Below are 15773 nucleotides of genomic sequence, written 5' to 3'. Positions count from 1 at the left end.
AAAGAAAGACGTATTCCTACATCAAAACACAAAACTCAACTAACAAACCCCAGTTACTTTGTGCCGAGAGACAAGCACTAGATCTTCAATACAAGGAAGCGTTAAAAGTCTTGGTTAGTTCATTACTTTAAGTACCATACAGTACATTAAGTACCGCCAATATTTTTAAAAGTAGGAATAAAATTCATTATACTTTTGCTACAGAAGAGATTTTAAATACCGCGTGGTTTGCTCTTTTCGAGCAGTTTTCTTGAAGTTTTTTTCTATTGACATCTTCATCATAACTTTATAATTGATAACGTTTCATTGGTTCTCTTATATTGTTCATCATCTCGGATCCCAGCCAGCTATTTTGATGGTATGTCCAAATTGCAACTGAATAATACGTGTTTATATCCCACTAATTGAAATTGACGCTTTCTGACAACAATATACACGTTAAGCGCGATAATTTCCTGGTATGAAAGCCTCTCTAGAGAATGTATTTACGATTGGTTATGCGAAACAATCTCAGATTATTTACGATATCGTTAATTAGTACACGATTCCGGAATACTATATACGATTAACTCTTATTCATCAGTAATGAAGATCAAATTTTTAAAAGTACAAAAGCGGGGTTTGGGGAGAAACGAATGCCGATTGCGACCGATTGCCAAACCGAACCCATAGAGATCTTCTCCTATTAAGATGAAATTCGAGCTTGCGACATTGTGTAACGGGACTTACTACACAGAACTATTTCAATTATTATAAGCGTGACAATATTTCGTAATCGTATTTTATCTTCATGTAGAGAAACACTATTGCGACAAACATTTGCCATATATGCAGCAATTTCATTTCAAAGATATAAGATAAGTCGTAAGTAAATTCGCGAAATCGGGTTTCTTATATGTTGTGATATATTAAGTCGTATCTAACATGTCTATCTTGCTAACTGAATATTCGCCCCACATTGAAACGACTACAATGACTTTAATAAGTTGTTAATCCGACATTGATCGAAGTAAAATACGATCAATTGTGAGCAACAATACGATTTTTGTTAGCATGGCAAATTTCAAATGTAAGTTTCAACCCACTAGGTTGTTTTTGAGTGGGTAGTTCTATCTATACTACCCAAATTTAAAGAATAACATGTACATGTACATTAAATTAAGGGTCAAATCGGATTAGAAATGCTTTTCGGACTCACTGTAAGTTGAACTAACTCCACAGTTAAAGGCCAGTAGAAGGGCATTTGTGTGTGGAATGTCAAGCATTAGACAGTTACCCTATAAATGATAATATGTTCAAACCATAAGCAAACAGGGTGCTTACTGTGGAATTCTCGCAATAACTCTGAAATTGTCACACATGATAATAACCGACAACGAATGTAGTACCAGGATGTAACTTTTAATAGGCTACGAAATTCGACAACAAAATAAGTCAAATGAACATTGAGTCATTTAGCCGAACATAAAGTGTCGATGTGCAAATCCCGTCAAACATACATCTCTTATATAATTAATCTGGTTTTACGGAGCATTATACAACTACGTTTAAAGCAGCATATACGATGACATGTGAAACCTTTTCCCAGTTTGCCTCGCGGAGAAAAAAAAATTAAAGAGCTTTTTGTAAACAAGCTTGTTTCGCTCATTGTTCCGCTGCAGAATGGAATTTCATGACAAATATGCGTTAATCTAAATCGTTTACCCTTCGTAGAAGCAATTTCAATTGTTTTTTGGGTTGAAGTTATAGTAAATTGTAAAAATTATCAAAACAAATGTTTGTTTACAAATCTTAATAGTTCTTTTGAAAAGTTAATATGTAATTGGTATCATACATTATTCATTAGCAGAAACTTATAAAATAAGCATCATCAACATCATCTTCTTCAGCCAAGGCAACAACCACTGCTAATTAAATCGTCAATCGCATCCGCATGACCGCTTTCCAGAAGAAAACGAACCAAAGAGCATACTCCAATGTACCCTCTGGTGTATACACCGCAGTGCACTGCGCGTGCCGCCCTGGTGAATTTATCTAAACACGCCACACATAATTTAAAGAGCTATAGAGCGGGGTCTCCCGCACTCAACCAACTCCATCGCCAGCGCACACGTGAAATCCGTTTAGTCGAGCTCAGAAAAAAAGAGCGTGCTGCTTTTTCTGTGGTGTGTGATCATTATATGCATGAAAATGTCGGACTTATGCATTATCGGAATATCATGGATTATATTGCCACCGAAGAGTTTGAGCTGATATGAAACGTAGCAGCTAATACGATGTCAGAAAGCAAACTGTATGTAATTTAACACTGTGATGTATCCCAGTAAATAGCAGGTAAACGTAGTTATGCCGCTGACAGAGTGATGGCGGGAAGATGAAGTGGAGCTGACTGAACTAGAACTGATAAATAAATAAATAAATAAACTGAAGCTGACATTAGAAAGCGATGTGCGAGAAACCTGCTTCCAGCAAAATCATCCCTTTTCCCCCTTTCAGAGTGAAAACCGAGCGGATCTACTCGGAGTGTCTACGTATACTTTGGCATGCTCCATTTGATTTGCTGCAAGCAGGTTTCTCGCATCGTCATGTATGGTAATGCTCAGCTTCTCGCCGCCATTCTATCAGCGGTATTAGGTTACAAACAAAGTGGCGGCGAGCTGATATTGACATTACCCAGTCAATCTGATCCATAATTCTGACTGGTTTCTTGCAAAATTCCAGTTTAAATAAAACAACCGATTCCGAGTTCTGGTCTGGTTTCCTCGAATAAAAAATCAGTATAAGAAAAATGATTTTTTTAAAACAACATTGTTATTGTTTGGGTACAGAATCCGGTACAGATTTTTCGAGAGAAGAGTACAGATAGAAAAGATTTTTCAACTCCCGGTACAGATTTAATTGTGGCAACACTAGTGACGTTTATTTTGATCCCTTTCTCACTGTTGGAATGACTTTGAGCCCTTGTCGAGTATAGTCTTTTTCATTAAGAAAAGGGTCCACAAAGATTTTTTTTTGGTTTGTTGTTTCGAGTACATATATATTAACCGTTAATTTTTGAAAGGATTTGAAAGGTATCATAAACACAACAAGTTATTTTGCTTATGTGTCTTTTCAATAATTTATTATTTCGCGAACAGTCAGATTTCAGAATCGGCTTATTTAAGGTTTGTACAAAGCTTTGTTAGTGTCCATTTGAAGTACGTATTCACCGGAATCGTTCACGTTTTGTTTATGTGCCCATTTAAAATGTTCTCGTCGATTTTTTGTTATGTTCCATTTTTATACACAGAAAAAAATATTTTGTAATTTTAAGTTTATTTTCATGCACATATTTGGAGCATGAATATGAATGTAAAATTAAGTTCCACCACAAGCACACACGACTTGTCGTGCATTCTTCAACGAATTTTATTATAATTTTACACGTGGATTGAAAATTACAGTTTCTTTTAACGGAAAACCAATGCGCTTCTCATGTATTTTTACTCGAATACTGCTGTAAAATGAATGACATGTAATATTACACGAATGAAAGTGTAAAATTGTATGCTGTTTGATGCTCCAATTGATTTTAACGTAATTTTCAATCAAATTTTTGATTCAATCGTTGTATGTTTACATTCGTATTGATTTACATGTCGATTAAATTTCATTATTTTTTGGTGTGTACGTGTGTCGCAGTTTATCAGATGACAAATGGGTAGTAGAGTGGGACACGGTTATATGAAAAAAATAAAATTTTGCTCCGAGCAACTTTTTGGGTGCCATTTAGTCCCTAGAACAACTGCGCAAATTTTTAACTCGATCGGTGAAACTATATTTTCGCGCTCATTTTTTAAAATTTACATGGGATTTCATATGGGGAAACTGACTTTCACAAAATAATTCCTCCACGAGTCGCCCATTGACATCTAAAAATAAATCGATATATTATTTTGATAGGAAATTTATCAAGGAAATAAAGACTCGAAGACCGTGAATTGATCTGACGATTGTGAAAAAAGATATTAAGCAAAAATCAATTGATGCTCTGACGGTTGATGAAAATTTCAATTCTCATAGCATCACTGCTGCTGACGGTCGAATTATATACATCTTTTTTTAACTCTCTCTTATTGTGTACAAAAAACCTCATTTTATCTCTCAAAACTCTTGTGGTGGGACCAAACAGCTCAGGTTATTGATTTGGACCCAATAAAAGCAAGCAAAAATTAATTGCATCTAAATCGAGGTCCACCAGCAGTGGTGCTAGAAAAAATGATTATTTTATCAATAGTCAGAGCATCAATCGGTTTCTACTAGGTATATAACTTTTTCCACAAGCATCAGATCGTTTCGTGGTCTTCGAGACTTTGTTTCTTTGTTCAATTTCCTATGAAAGCCACATAGCGGGTTATTTTTGGGAGGCAATGGGCGACTGCTGGAGGAATTGTTTTGTAAAAGACAATTTTCCCATATGAAATCCCATGTAAACTTTAAACAGTGGGCGCAAAAATATAGTTTCACCGATCGAGCTAAGAATTTGCACAGTTGTTCTAGAACCCGAAAGGTATCCAAAAAGTTGCTCGGAGCTGGAATCTATATTTTGTCCCACCCTAATGGGTAGTCCCAGCAACGCTCGCTGTTTGGTTGAATTGTAGAACCAATCATGTCGCATATAATTACTGCTGTCGCAAAATCAATTATTTTCGTGATTTTCAGTAATTGTACACTCTACAGGAGTGATTCTCAACCTGGGGTCCGCGGACCCCTAGGGGGCTGTGAAGTGGTTGGTGGGGGTCTGCGAAGACAAATATATTTTCCGAGTGTATATTGAAATTTCAAGTCTTGTTTCCTAACAAACTAAAAATAACATATTGATAGCATACAAAAGTGATGTTCATCCGTGACGGTCCGCAGCAACCCAGGGTGAATTCTAAGGGGTCCGTGGTACGAAAAAGGTTGAGAACCGCTGCTCTACGGAATTGATCATAAAATTGTTGTACACATTTCCAATCAGCGCAAACATCAAATTTTTCATTCTCTGCAACGGCAGGTATTCCACTTTCAAAAATTAGGTAAAATCCGGGCCGATTTATTTTTTAAGTGGAACCTCTATATTGAAACGTTAGAAATACTCGACTTCAATGTTAATATTATCATATGTAGTCTACATCTGCTATACGAATAAACGAAAAAATAAGTAGATTCTCATGAAAAACAAATTTTAAAAATCCATTACTACCGGGATCGCAAACTAAACAAAAATCAAGTATGGTGTTCCTAGTTGAAATCATCAAACCAACCAATCCAAAATTAAATTTGTTATTTTTATCATCGAAAGACTCTCCGGTTTATTATTTATTTACTTTGTCATGCTGCACTGAATGAAACACGGAATGTCTCAGTTCATACTAACTGAAGTCATTATTTGAAATTAATATTAGTTTCCCAGAACATTCTACACCGAGCCATAATTAAAAAACACTGAAGCTTTCTTTAGTGATTTTTAACGATGTACGCTGTTCGTCAGACGAGATTTTATATTCTCAGTTTAATTAAAAAGAAAATCTACGATTAATGTTAGGAAAAGAGTTTCTCGGTTTCTGTTCCAATATATCTGTGATGGATGACAGTTAACGTATGGTTTAATTTCAATACCGAATAAATGAATATGCTGGAATACGCTGCAGCTGCCTGGAAATGGTTGCTACTAGACTCAGTTAATTAAAACATAACACCCTTACCATACTCCAATTTCTTGCAGTATCAACACCAGTAAATTGAATTTTATCCCATCTCCTTCGATTACATTTTTATAGCATTACTCGAATGTCATTTACTTTTTCCTTTCGGTTCCAGAGAGATATCGATTTTCTCCTTCCTTTCGACCAAATAGCACTCCGTTAATATCCATTTTTTTCTATCGTTCACCTACAGATACAAGCAACAGCTGGTAAAAAGCAAGAGCCAATCGGAGCTTGCAACCTTTATTCCGGCGTCGGCCATTATCTACCACAACACGGCGAAACAATTCGGCGGCCCAGTTGGTATCGGCGGGACTCGCCCCGGTGGACATGACCCTGTGAGTATCGGTGGTCCCAGTGACCCAAGAACGACGGCCAGTTTTCTAAGTCAGCCGAGTACGGCGGCGGAACGCGGATCGCTACTGCATCATCATCAGCAGCAGCAGCAGCAAGAACAACACCATCAGGTACCGGGTTTCCTTGGATTACGGCGCTGCCTAACCGAGGAGATGCGTCCCGATCAGGAATCGATGGTTAAGAGCGTCTCGATAGCGGAACGGCTCGCAGCACTGCAAAAAAGCGGCGAGGACGATTGGCGAAAGCGAGTTGCCAAACAGGATGTCACCGACAACGTCCGGCGGGAGAATTTAGTCAATGTGAGTAATAGTTATGCACACTATGTTTTGAAGGTTGATCATGGGGGATCCGCTGTCTATGCACGAGTGCGTGCTTCCAGTGCAAACATCGGCAATAAATCATTCGAGATCATGAATAAAATAGATCTCATAATTGAATGATAAATTATGCTGTATGGAAGGCGAGTGGGTAACGAAGGCGCTACACCGCCACACGCACTACGATTAATCTACAGAACAACATGAATGACAGCATCAGCGTAGTCTCTTTTATTTAGTCGGAAAATAAATGTTAGGGTTGCGCCTTTTTCAATTTGTGTTTGCCTTACCGACTAAGAATCGCTTTCTGATAGAACATCGCACTTTTTCATTTGGATTTATTTTTCCAAGCTATGAAAATTGTCAAAAAAAAATTCATGACACCACCCTACACTAGTTCATTGATTCCATGAAACAGCACCAAGTAACACTATACGAGCCATTACTAACTCGTTTCGTTTCAATTGCCAGCATCCCACACAGAAGTTCAAACTAATAGAACAAATTCCCAGCCAGAACGACTTATGATGTTCGATTGCCCACATAGTAGAATCCAACCATTATTAGCGTTCTTTCATTCAGTTAGCTAGTAAGCAACCGGGCGGCCATCGGCACCACACCTGTTCTCATCACCCGTGCGATGGGGCGTATTTGGAAACCACGTCACGAGACACGATTCCCGTGCAAGTCCGACGGTGGAACGACCGGTTTCACACTGCATTCTCTCGGGACACTCGTGGGCGTAAACGTGATTCTGTCAATTGCCACATTGATGCGCTTACCTAACTGTTCGAATTGTACGTTCTGTCTGGCGTTGATTAGCCAACGAATCCTTCGCTTATATAAGCAGCAACCTGAAGCTCGCAGCCCCGCCAGGCGATAATAATAATTTATCTTTCATTATGCGGTAAGGGAAGATCCCATCAGCATTTCGACACACTTGACTGACGAGTAAGCTAACCGAGACCGACCGGCCGACCGACGGTCCGGTCGAAGTCGAGTTTGCTATTGATTCGACTTTTATGGTAATCGCGTGGCGAGTTGTTTCAGATCCGATCCACTGGGAGGGAACGACTTTTGGCGCTTGTGAACGTTATTAGGATTGCCTACGCTGAGGCGTTTTACGGGTTGGATAGATTCGAACGGGCTTCGTTAGGGCGTAACTGTGCAACGTTATTGCTGCCGTTGGTTGAAGGGATAAACATTAGAGTCGGTCGTTTGTTATGATTATCTTTGAGATTTACATCAACTTTTTAAACGATTGTATTCATTTAGAACCAACCGACTTTCGGGACCCTCCAAAACTGATTGCATCCGAGAAATGGAGATGCTTATCGAAAATTAGTTGTCAATCCATAAATATATTTTATGCCAACGGAGAAATTTTAGGCCTAGAATAAAAAAATGATCTTTTTAATATGTACCAGATAAACCTGTTTGCCGCTGCTTTGCATATTTGATGCGCTTGGCAATTCGATTAGAACAGCCAACATGCAAACCAGTTTCGTTCGGAATTTTGAAGTGCATGTTTTTTTATTTTTCTCATTCTAAAGGGTAAGGAGGAATCTTAATGATCTTGGACTTTGACGGTCATTCTCCTATAGCCGTTTTGAAAGGTTTTGTTGGATTTAACCAAACTAAGCAATCAAAAAAGATGCAAGGAGGCACAGCAAACAGTTAGGAAATGTATAAACGATACAAAACAAATTCCTACGCATTCGATCTTAGAATTCGACACTCTAGTCACGATACATAAGAAAAAAATGACGAACGGACCGAGAAAAGATCGATGCTGGGGAAAAATATAATGTGGCCCACAGAAGAGATTTGAAAATAATAATAAGTTAATACGAATAGTTGTTCGAACCAACGAATTTTTAAATCAAAAAGAGCTTTTTAAACATTGATTTGTTCTTTTGAAAATAGTTATTAGTGAAAATGATCATACGACAACGTTTAGTTGAAATTATTTCTGGACTGACAATATGTCATACAGGAGAACTTCTCAAAACGTGATGAAGAGTTTCAAATGTGACAATAAGGCATTTTTAGAAGTTTGTTTTCTTCTAGTTATATCAGGATCAGGGACGGATCAAAAAAATTCGGAGTGGGTTCAAAAATTTCGATTTAGAAATCACACCAAAAAATATGAATTTTATCATTGACGTAATTGCAAACATGACACAATTTAACAACCAGTAATTCACGAAATGATGAAAAATTACCGTATTCCGTTTAATATTACATGAAACATGTACTTTACATGCGCAATGACATAAAATTACATTTACTGCCATTGAACGCCACATGTGGAGCAAAATTACATGATTGACGAAAATCAACGTCATTAATGTCCATTAAGATGAGATCGTAAAAAGTCGTAGTCGCATAATCATAATCATTTTCAAAGATAGCGTTGAATCTTTTGATGAATCTTTTTATAAAAATAGGTGATAAGGAACGCGAACGAAAATAGCTAAATATTTAGAGACGATGTAGAATATATTGAAATAATGTAATTTGAAGTAAAAGTTTTAATTTTTGTCTTCCCATTTTGGACTATTTATTCTAGCTACACCGCAGTGCATCATGCGGGTTGATTCGAGAACAAGCGAAAAAGTTTGTTCGATAAAAAGAAGCTGGTTATTTTTTAAACTAATTTTTGGTGGAGCGTCCAGGCTTCTAAATGTTGAAGATTTCTATTTACTCAAGCTAACAATTTCTATGATATTTCTACTTTTTTGGTGCATAACAATTCTTGCTACAACAATCCGATGAACTATTCTCTGTTGTATTTATTTTTAATAGGACCAATAAATGAGTTCCAGATGCATGTGTTCAAAAACGCTAAAAATTGACGGGGTCGTCTACCGAAACAATGGTCAAAATTCCTTGGAATTGTGGTTCCAAAATATTATAAATCGTTTGAGCGAGATGGTAATATTCATGTTTCTCGGTACCACAAACGCTAATTTTCAAACCTTGCACCTCATTATGAAAAACATATTGCGCATACTCAAAACCACTAAAACAAGTCTCGAACTAAATACAAACGGCACAAAGCCGCTTATTACCAATCGACAGTATGCAAAACTAGATTAATTGAACCACTTACATCGGAAATGCCAGTGCTCACACGTATAAATGGTGCATCTCATTCTTGACTTGATTTCCTTTACTCGAACTCCACTTTCCATTCATCGTTCCACATGGCATGGACTGGGCAAATTACGCGTTTCGCACGATGAATACCAACTAACTCAGCAGACTACACCCGTGTTGTGTACAAAACTACTGACTGGAAACAAACGAAAACATTCTCTACACCAGAGTGTACTTATTCCTTCCTTCTCCGCTCACGATTGAAAACAAATACTTGAACTGTCCCTCTTTCAGACATCGGATCAAACCACTACTCCTGGAATGGGATTCCCGCATTTTTATTTGCCGTACCGGGAATCGATCACTGTTATATTTGAGTGATTGCTACTCTACCGATGTGTATGTACTTGTAATAGTTTGATGATAATCGCTCAATCACCAGATGGAAGATTGAACAGAAGCAACTGACCAGAATATTTTACGACATTAATGCACGGTGGCGTATTGGGAAAGGGGTTTTGGTCAACACATTTTAAAACACATTTTTTTTAATCGACAGCTGAGCGTCATCGTATACAGCATATTGCTAATGTTAGTCCAGGATTTTTGTTGGCTTATATTCAATTAGAAAAAACCTGTTTTAATCCACCTAGAGGTGCAATTGTGCCTTTCTCATTTCTACAATCTAGCCTTTCGTACAAGCTGGTTCGTACAATATAACATTATGGAAATATCTTTCATTCATATTTCACTTGGTAAGTATATACAAGAGCACCTTTTTGCATTCATCGCGGTATCGGTTTGAATCGGAGTTTTCTATGTGATTGCACTCCACAACCCGTAACTCCGGAGCCGGAAGTCGGATGGAGACAGAATTTAATATCAGTTTCCGACGACGCAACACCTTTCATTTGAGATTAAGTTGATCAAATCGGTCTAGCCATTTTCGAGAAACCAATATAACCGTTTTTCAGAATTTGGATGCTTCCGGATCCGTCGATGGTGGCCAGTGTGGCCAAACAGACTTTTAATGACTGTTGGTGACCTAGATCTACAAATTCAACAGTTGTGTTTACATTTTGGAAAAAAATTCACCTTTTTACAATATCACCCTGTAATTCAGGAACCAGGACTCGGATCCACACAAAATTCAACAGCAGCTGAAGGACCTTTCATTTAAAATCAAATTTGCCAAATCGGTTCAGAAAATTCCGAGAAACCGTTGTGGACAAATCAACAAATTTTGTTTTGTAACCATACTCTTCAACTCGTAATCCGGAACAAAACGTCGGTTGAAAATGAAATTCAATAGCAACCTATGGGAATATTATACCATTCATTTGAATCTTAGTTTGTAAAAATCGGTTCAGCCATCTCCGAGAAACCGATGTGGACATTTTGTTAACAAATCCGCACATACACACACATACATACATACATACATACATACATACATACATACATACATACATACATACATACATACATACATACATACATACATACATACATACATACATACATACATACATACATACATACATACATACATACATACATACATACATACATACATACATACACACATACATACACACAGATATTTTGCGATCTCGGCGATCTGAGTCGAATGGTATATGAGACTCGGCCCTCCGGGCCTCGGTTAGAAAGTCGGTTTTTGGAGCAATTGCATAACCTTTCTATATGAGAAAGGCAAAAGAATAATATTTAATTAGCTTAATCAGGATGTGTTCAATGTTATCTTCATGTGATTATATTTTGAAATGTTGGTGGAATGGGTTTGAAAGTGGAGGGAATGGGGGGTTAGTAGAGTGGGAGTGGAGGATGCGTCAGAAATCCTTCATCTTATTTCGGTATACGGGGTGGATGAAGGAAATGCGGATGTGAGGGTGGTCCAAGGGGAGGGGAGTGATGAAGGAGGGAGGTGTAAGGGCAAGGGGGGGGGGGGGGGGGGGAGGTGCGGCGACGCAATACTCAACTGCATATTTTACTTTCCATTTGAGACTTGGTTTGAGAAAATCGGTTCAGTCATCACCGAAGAACCGATGTGACTTTAATTGTGGAATATGCCCGGATTATAAGTAATTTGGTGACCATTTCAATAGTTTTTAGCCTCTGAGGTATTACGATTGTACCGATTTATATGGGAAATTCCAGTGTATGCTTACTAACACCCCTGTAACTCCGGAAGCAAGAGTCAAAACCGAATGAAATTTAGCATCAGTCAATGGTATTACTGTATCTTTCATTTGAAATCAAGTTTGTAAAAATCAGTAGAGAATTCGTTGGGGAATGGGTGTGATATTAGTTTAGGAACTTGGCGGGTTCCCCGGGGGCGTCATGAACCGTCATAGGTGGCCAATGTGGTCAAAGCTGCTTTGATTGATCATTAGTGATCTAGACCCGAAAACTAGAGTAATGTTACATCAATTTTAATATGTTTTACATCATTTGAACATCATGGTGGTACCAGTTTATATGGGAATTTACTGTGTGACCGCACTCTTCAACCCGTAACTCCGGAACCGGAAGTCGAATCAACTAAAAATTCAATAGCAGCTTATGGGAGCGTTATACCTTTCAGATGAAACGAAAATTTTGCGAAAATCGGTTCAGCCATCTCTGAGAAAATTGAGTTTAAATGACACACACATACACACACATACATACACACACACAGACATTTGCCGATCTCGACGAACTGAATCGAATGGTGTATGACACTCGGCCCTCGGTTAAAAAGTCGATTTTTACAGTGATTGCATAGCCTTTCTTTATATGAGAAAGGCCAAACCTGTTTTAATCCAGCTAGTGGTGCAATCGTGCCTTTCTCATTTCTTCAAACTATGATTCTATGGCAGGTTATGTTCAATAAAATTGTGGAAAAGTTGAATGCATGCTTAGTACACCTTGCCCCTATAAACAATGACTTACCAGCCAGCGACGAACTTGATAAGCTATGTGTCGACGCTAAAATACTACAACAAAAATATTATACTTAATTAGCTTAGTTAGCACTAGTTCAATTCTTGCTAATTTATTTGGGCATTTCAGAATCTTGTCAGCAATATATGTGAAACAGGGGTGAATCTAATCTCGGAACTTGGCCATTTCCTCGGATCTTCCGGAATCCTCAACAGTTCTCAATATGGTCAAAGAGACTTTGATTTGCAATTAGTGATCTGGACCAACAATTCCAAGCAATTTTGAACTCATTTCAATTATTTTTGCATTATTTAGATATAATGTTTATACCGGTTTATATGGGAACCCGTAACACAGGAATCAAAACTCAGATTCTAATGGATTTAATAGCAGTTTATAGGGATGCTGTAAATTTTATTTTATATGAATTCAATTCAGCCCACTTTCCGGAAAAGGTGTGCAAAGTGGTTGATGTTGGTTTGAATGGATATCAGTGAATTCAATTCAGCCCACTTTCCGGAATCTTCCGGTTCCGCCAAAGGTGTGCAAAATGGTGAATGTGGGTTTGAATGGACATCAGTGAACTGAAACTATAAATCCAAGCAATTTAGAACACATTTTATGAAGTTTTGCGTCTTTTAAATAACATGCTGGTACCGATTTACATGGGAATATCATGCGTAACCACACTCTTCAACCCGTAACTCCGGAACCGGAAACCTGAATCAAATCAAATCACATTTCAGAGCTACTGCGTCGTGGTTACGATCGACGTGAAGAACGAGTTCAAAAGTGCTATCGGAAGGCGATCGCCGCTGCGCTGCACAGAATGCGGGTTCCGGACTATCTGTGCAAGGGTCTGAAAAGTTACTTCCAGAACCGAGTACTGGTCTACGAAACGAACATCGGGAAGAGCTCACTTAGGGTCACGGAGGGAGTACCTCAGGGCTCCATACTCAGCACAACGCTCTGGAATATAATGTACAACGGAGTGTTAATACTGGAACTGCCCAGAGGAGTTGAGATCGTCGGCTTTGCACATGATGTTGTCCTGACGATAACCGGCGAGACCCTTGAGGAGGTGGAGATGTTGACGGCAGAGACAATAGACATCGGGGAAACCTGGATGGCTGACGTCAAGTTGCAGCTGGCTCGCCATAAGACTGAGGTAGTGCTGGTCAGCAACTGTAAAAAAATCCAGCGTGTCGAGATCAGCGTCGGGGGGCAATCCATCCCATCGATGCATTACATTACAACATCCATGTCGACTATGTATGTGAGAAGGCTGCGAGAACAACTAACGCATTGGCAAGGATCATGCCGAATCACGGAGGAGCAAGAAGCAGCACGAGACGTCTCCTGGCGAGTGTCTCATTCTCAATACTGAGGTATGGAGTACCGGCCTGGGCTGCTGCGCTGAACTCAAAGCGGAACCGAACGAAGTTGACAAGCACGTTTCGCTTAATGGCTGTTCGTGTCGCGAGTGCGTACAGAACGATATCGTCGGAGGCCGTGTGTCGGAGTGTGATTGCCGGAATGTTTTCTATTTGCATCACTCTGGCTGAGGACGTGGAATGCTACCAGCGGAGAAATGAACGTAATGCAAGGAGACTGGTCCGAGCGGACTCGTTGGCTAAGTGGCAGCAAGAGTGGGACAATGCGGAGAAAAGAAGGTGGACCCATTGGCTCATCCCAAATGTGTCAGCTTGGGTACATAGGAAACATGGAGAGGTGAAGTTCCATTTGACGCAGTTTTTGTCAGGGCACGGATGCTTCCGGAAGTACCTGCATCGGTTTGGACACGCTTCGTCACCCCTTTGCCCGGAGTATGTAAACGTGCAAGAGACACCGGAACATGTGGTCTTCGAATGCCCTAGATTCGAGGAAGTCCGAAGGGGTATGCCTGGTGTGACGGTGAGCAATATCGTCGAAGAGATGTGCCGCGACGAGCGTATCTGGGATGCTGTCAACAGAGTGGTTACGAGTATACTCTCCGAGCTGCAGAGGAAGTGGCGAAGGGACCAACAAAGTAGCGCTATTGGTTAGAACGCCGCCGAGAAACCACAAATCGGGTTTCGGGAGAAATTCCGCCGCCGAGGAACTCTCCGACGGTGTAGACTAGGTCCGTCGCCGGGGACCAGTTGAGTAGTATGCGATATAGCACCGGGTTTGGGTCGTCAGGGAGCCAGTGAACCGGACGTCAGGCTTCACCGGAATCGCCGGACCGACCTCGACACCCTACCGGGTAGCAAGTGAGTAGGCTAGATCCACCGTCGGGGATTAGACCGAGTAGACCGTGTCGAATAGCTAGCAGTGGGTCGTTGGGGCGCCAGTGAACCGGAAGCTACGCTTCACCCGGAATCGCTGGATGGACCTTAGCACCTACTGGCTGGCCCGTTGAGTAGGCTAGGTCCACCGCCGGAGACCAGAACGGGTAGACGAAGCGGGGAGCTAAATGGCTCACAGAAAGGTACACTAGTGTCGGGAGCAATCTACCGCCGGGGAATTCACGGTAGGGTAGATTCGCTGCAGTGGACTGCTCGACAGAATCGTGAAACAAAAACCGGTACAGAGAGAAATTCCGTTGCCGAGGAACTCTCAGTCGGAGTAGGATAATATCCGAGTTGATCTCTATATAGCTGGGAGCTAAATGGCTCAAGGAATCGGGTATCGGTGTCGGGGGAAATTCCTCCGTCGGAGAGCTATCGGTCGGAGGAGAGTGAGTTCATCGTTGGGGACTATCCAAGTAGAACGTGATAAGGCCGGGAGCTGCATAACTCACGGAAACATGAGCTAAATGGATCAATGAAACAGCACCTTAATCGGCGATGTAATAGATGGAGACAAGAAGCAAAAGAAGAGTCGAGAGTTAAATCAAAGCTCATAGGTTGAGCCACTCCATGATAGAGCAGAAGAAAGAGGTACGACGAAAGCACAACGAACCCCACTACGAAGTAATACGATGACGTAGTTCCGTGGGGAAGAAGAGCGTAAAAAGTAAGGAATGTTTTTAGTGGTTAGGCACGAACGTGAGTCGTGAGTCCCACATAGTGCCAATATACTACAGGCCAGGCTTTTGAAGCTTTTTTAACCTTACTATAAAAAAAAACACACGCAACAGGCCTTGTCCCAAATCATCGAACTGAGTCGATTGGTATATAAGACTCGGCCCTCTGGGCCTCGAAAAAATCTTGAAAGTTTGAGCGAATTTTATACATTTCTTTTACAAGAAATGTAAAAAGTGAAAAAAACGCGGTTTTGACTTTTTCCACTAATTGATTATAACTTTGCAAATTTTGAACCGATTTGAAAAAATCAAATGATA

The 15773-nt window shown here is 39.9% G+C and overlaps 1 protein-coding gene across 2 annotated transcripts in view; it reads left to right on the top strand.

Moving 5' to 3' along the window:
- The window catches only part of LOC131693248 (supervillin), a 322482-nt gene that overhangs the window by 255217 nt on the left and 51492 nt on the right, over positions 1 to 15773 (top strand). For both annotated transcript variants that reach the window (XM_058980923.1, XM_058980922.1), the window contains one exon: positions 5920 to 6382. In XM_058980923.1, coding sequence (XP_058836906.1) covers positions 5920 to 6382 — 463 coding nt within the window. The remainder of the gene's footprint in view (positions 1 to 5919; positions 6383 to 15773) is intronic.

This window comes from Topomyia yanbarensis, chromosome 3, assembly GCF_030247195.1.
Source record: "Topomyia yanbarensis strain Yona2022 chromosome 3, ASM3024719v1, whole genome shotgun sequence".
In the NCBI taxonomy this organism is placed as follows: Eukaryota; Metazoa; Arthropoda; class Insecta; order Diptera; family Culicidae; genus Topomyia; species Topomyia yanbarensis.
This window is presented reverse-complemented; position numbering and strand designations above follow the sequence as displayed.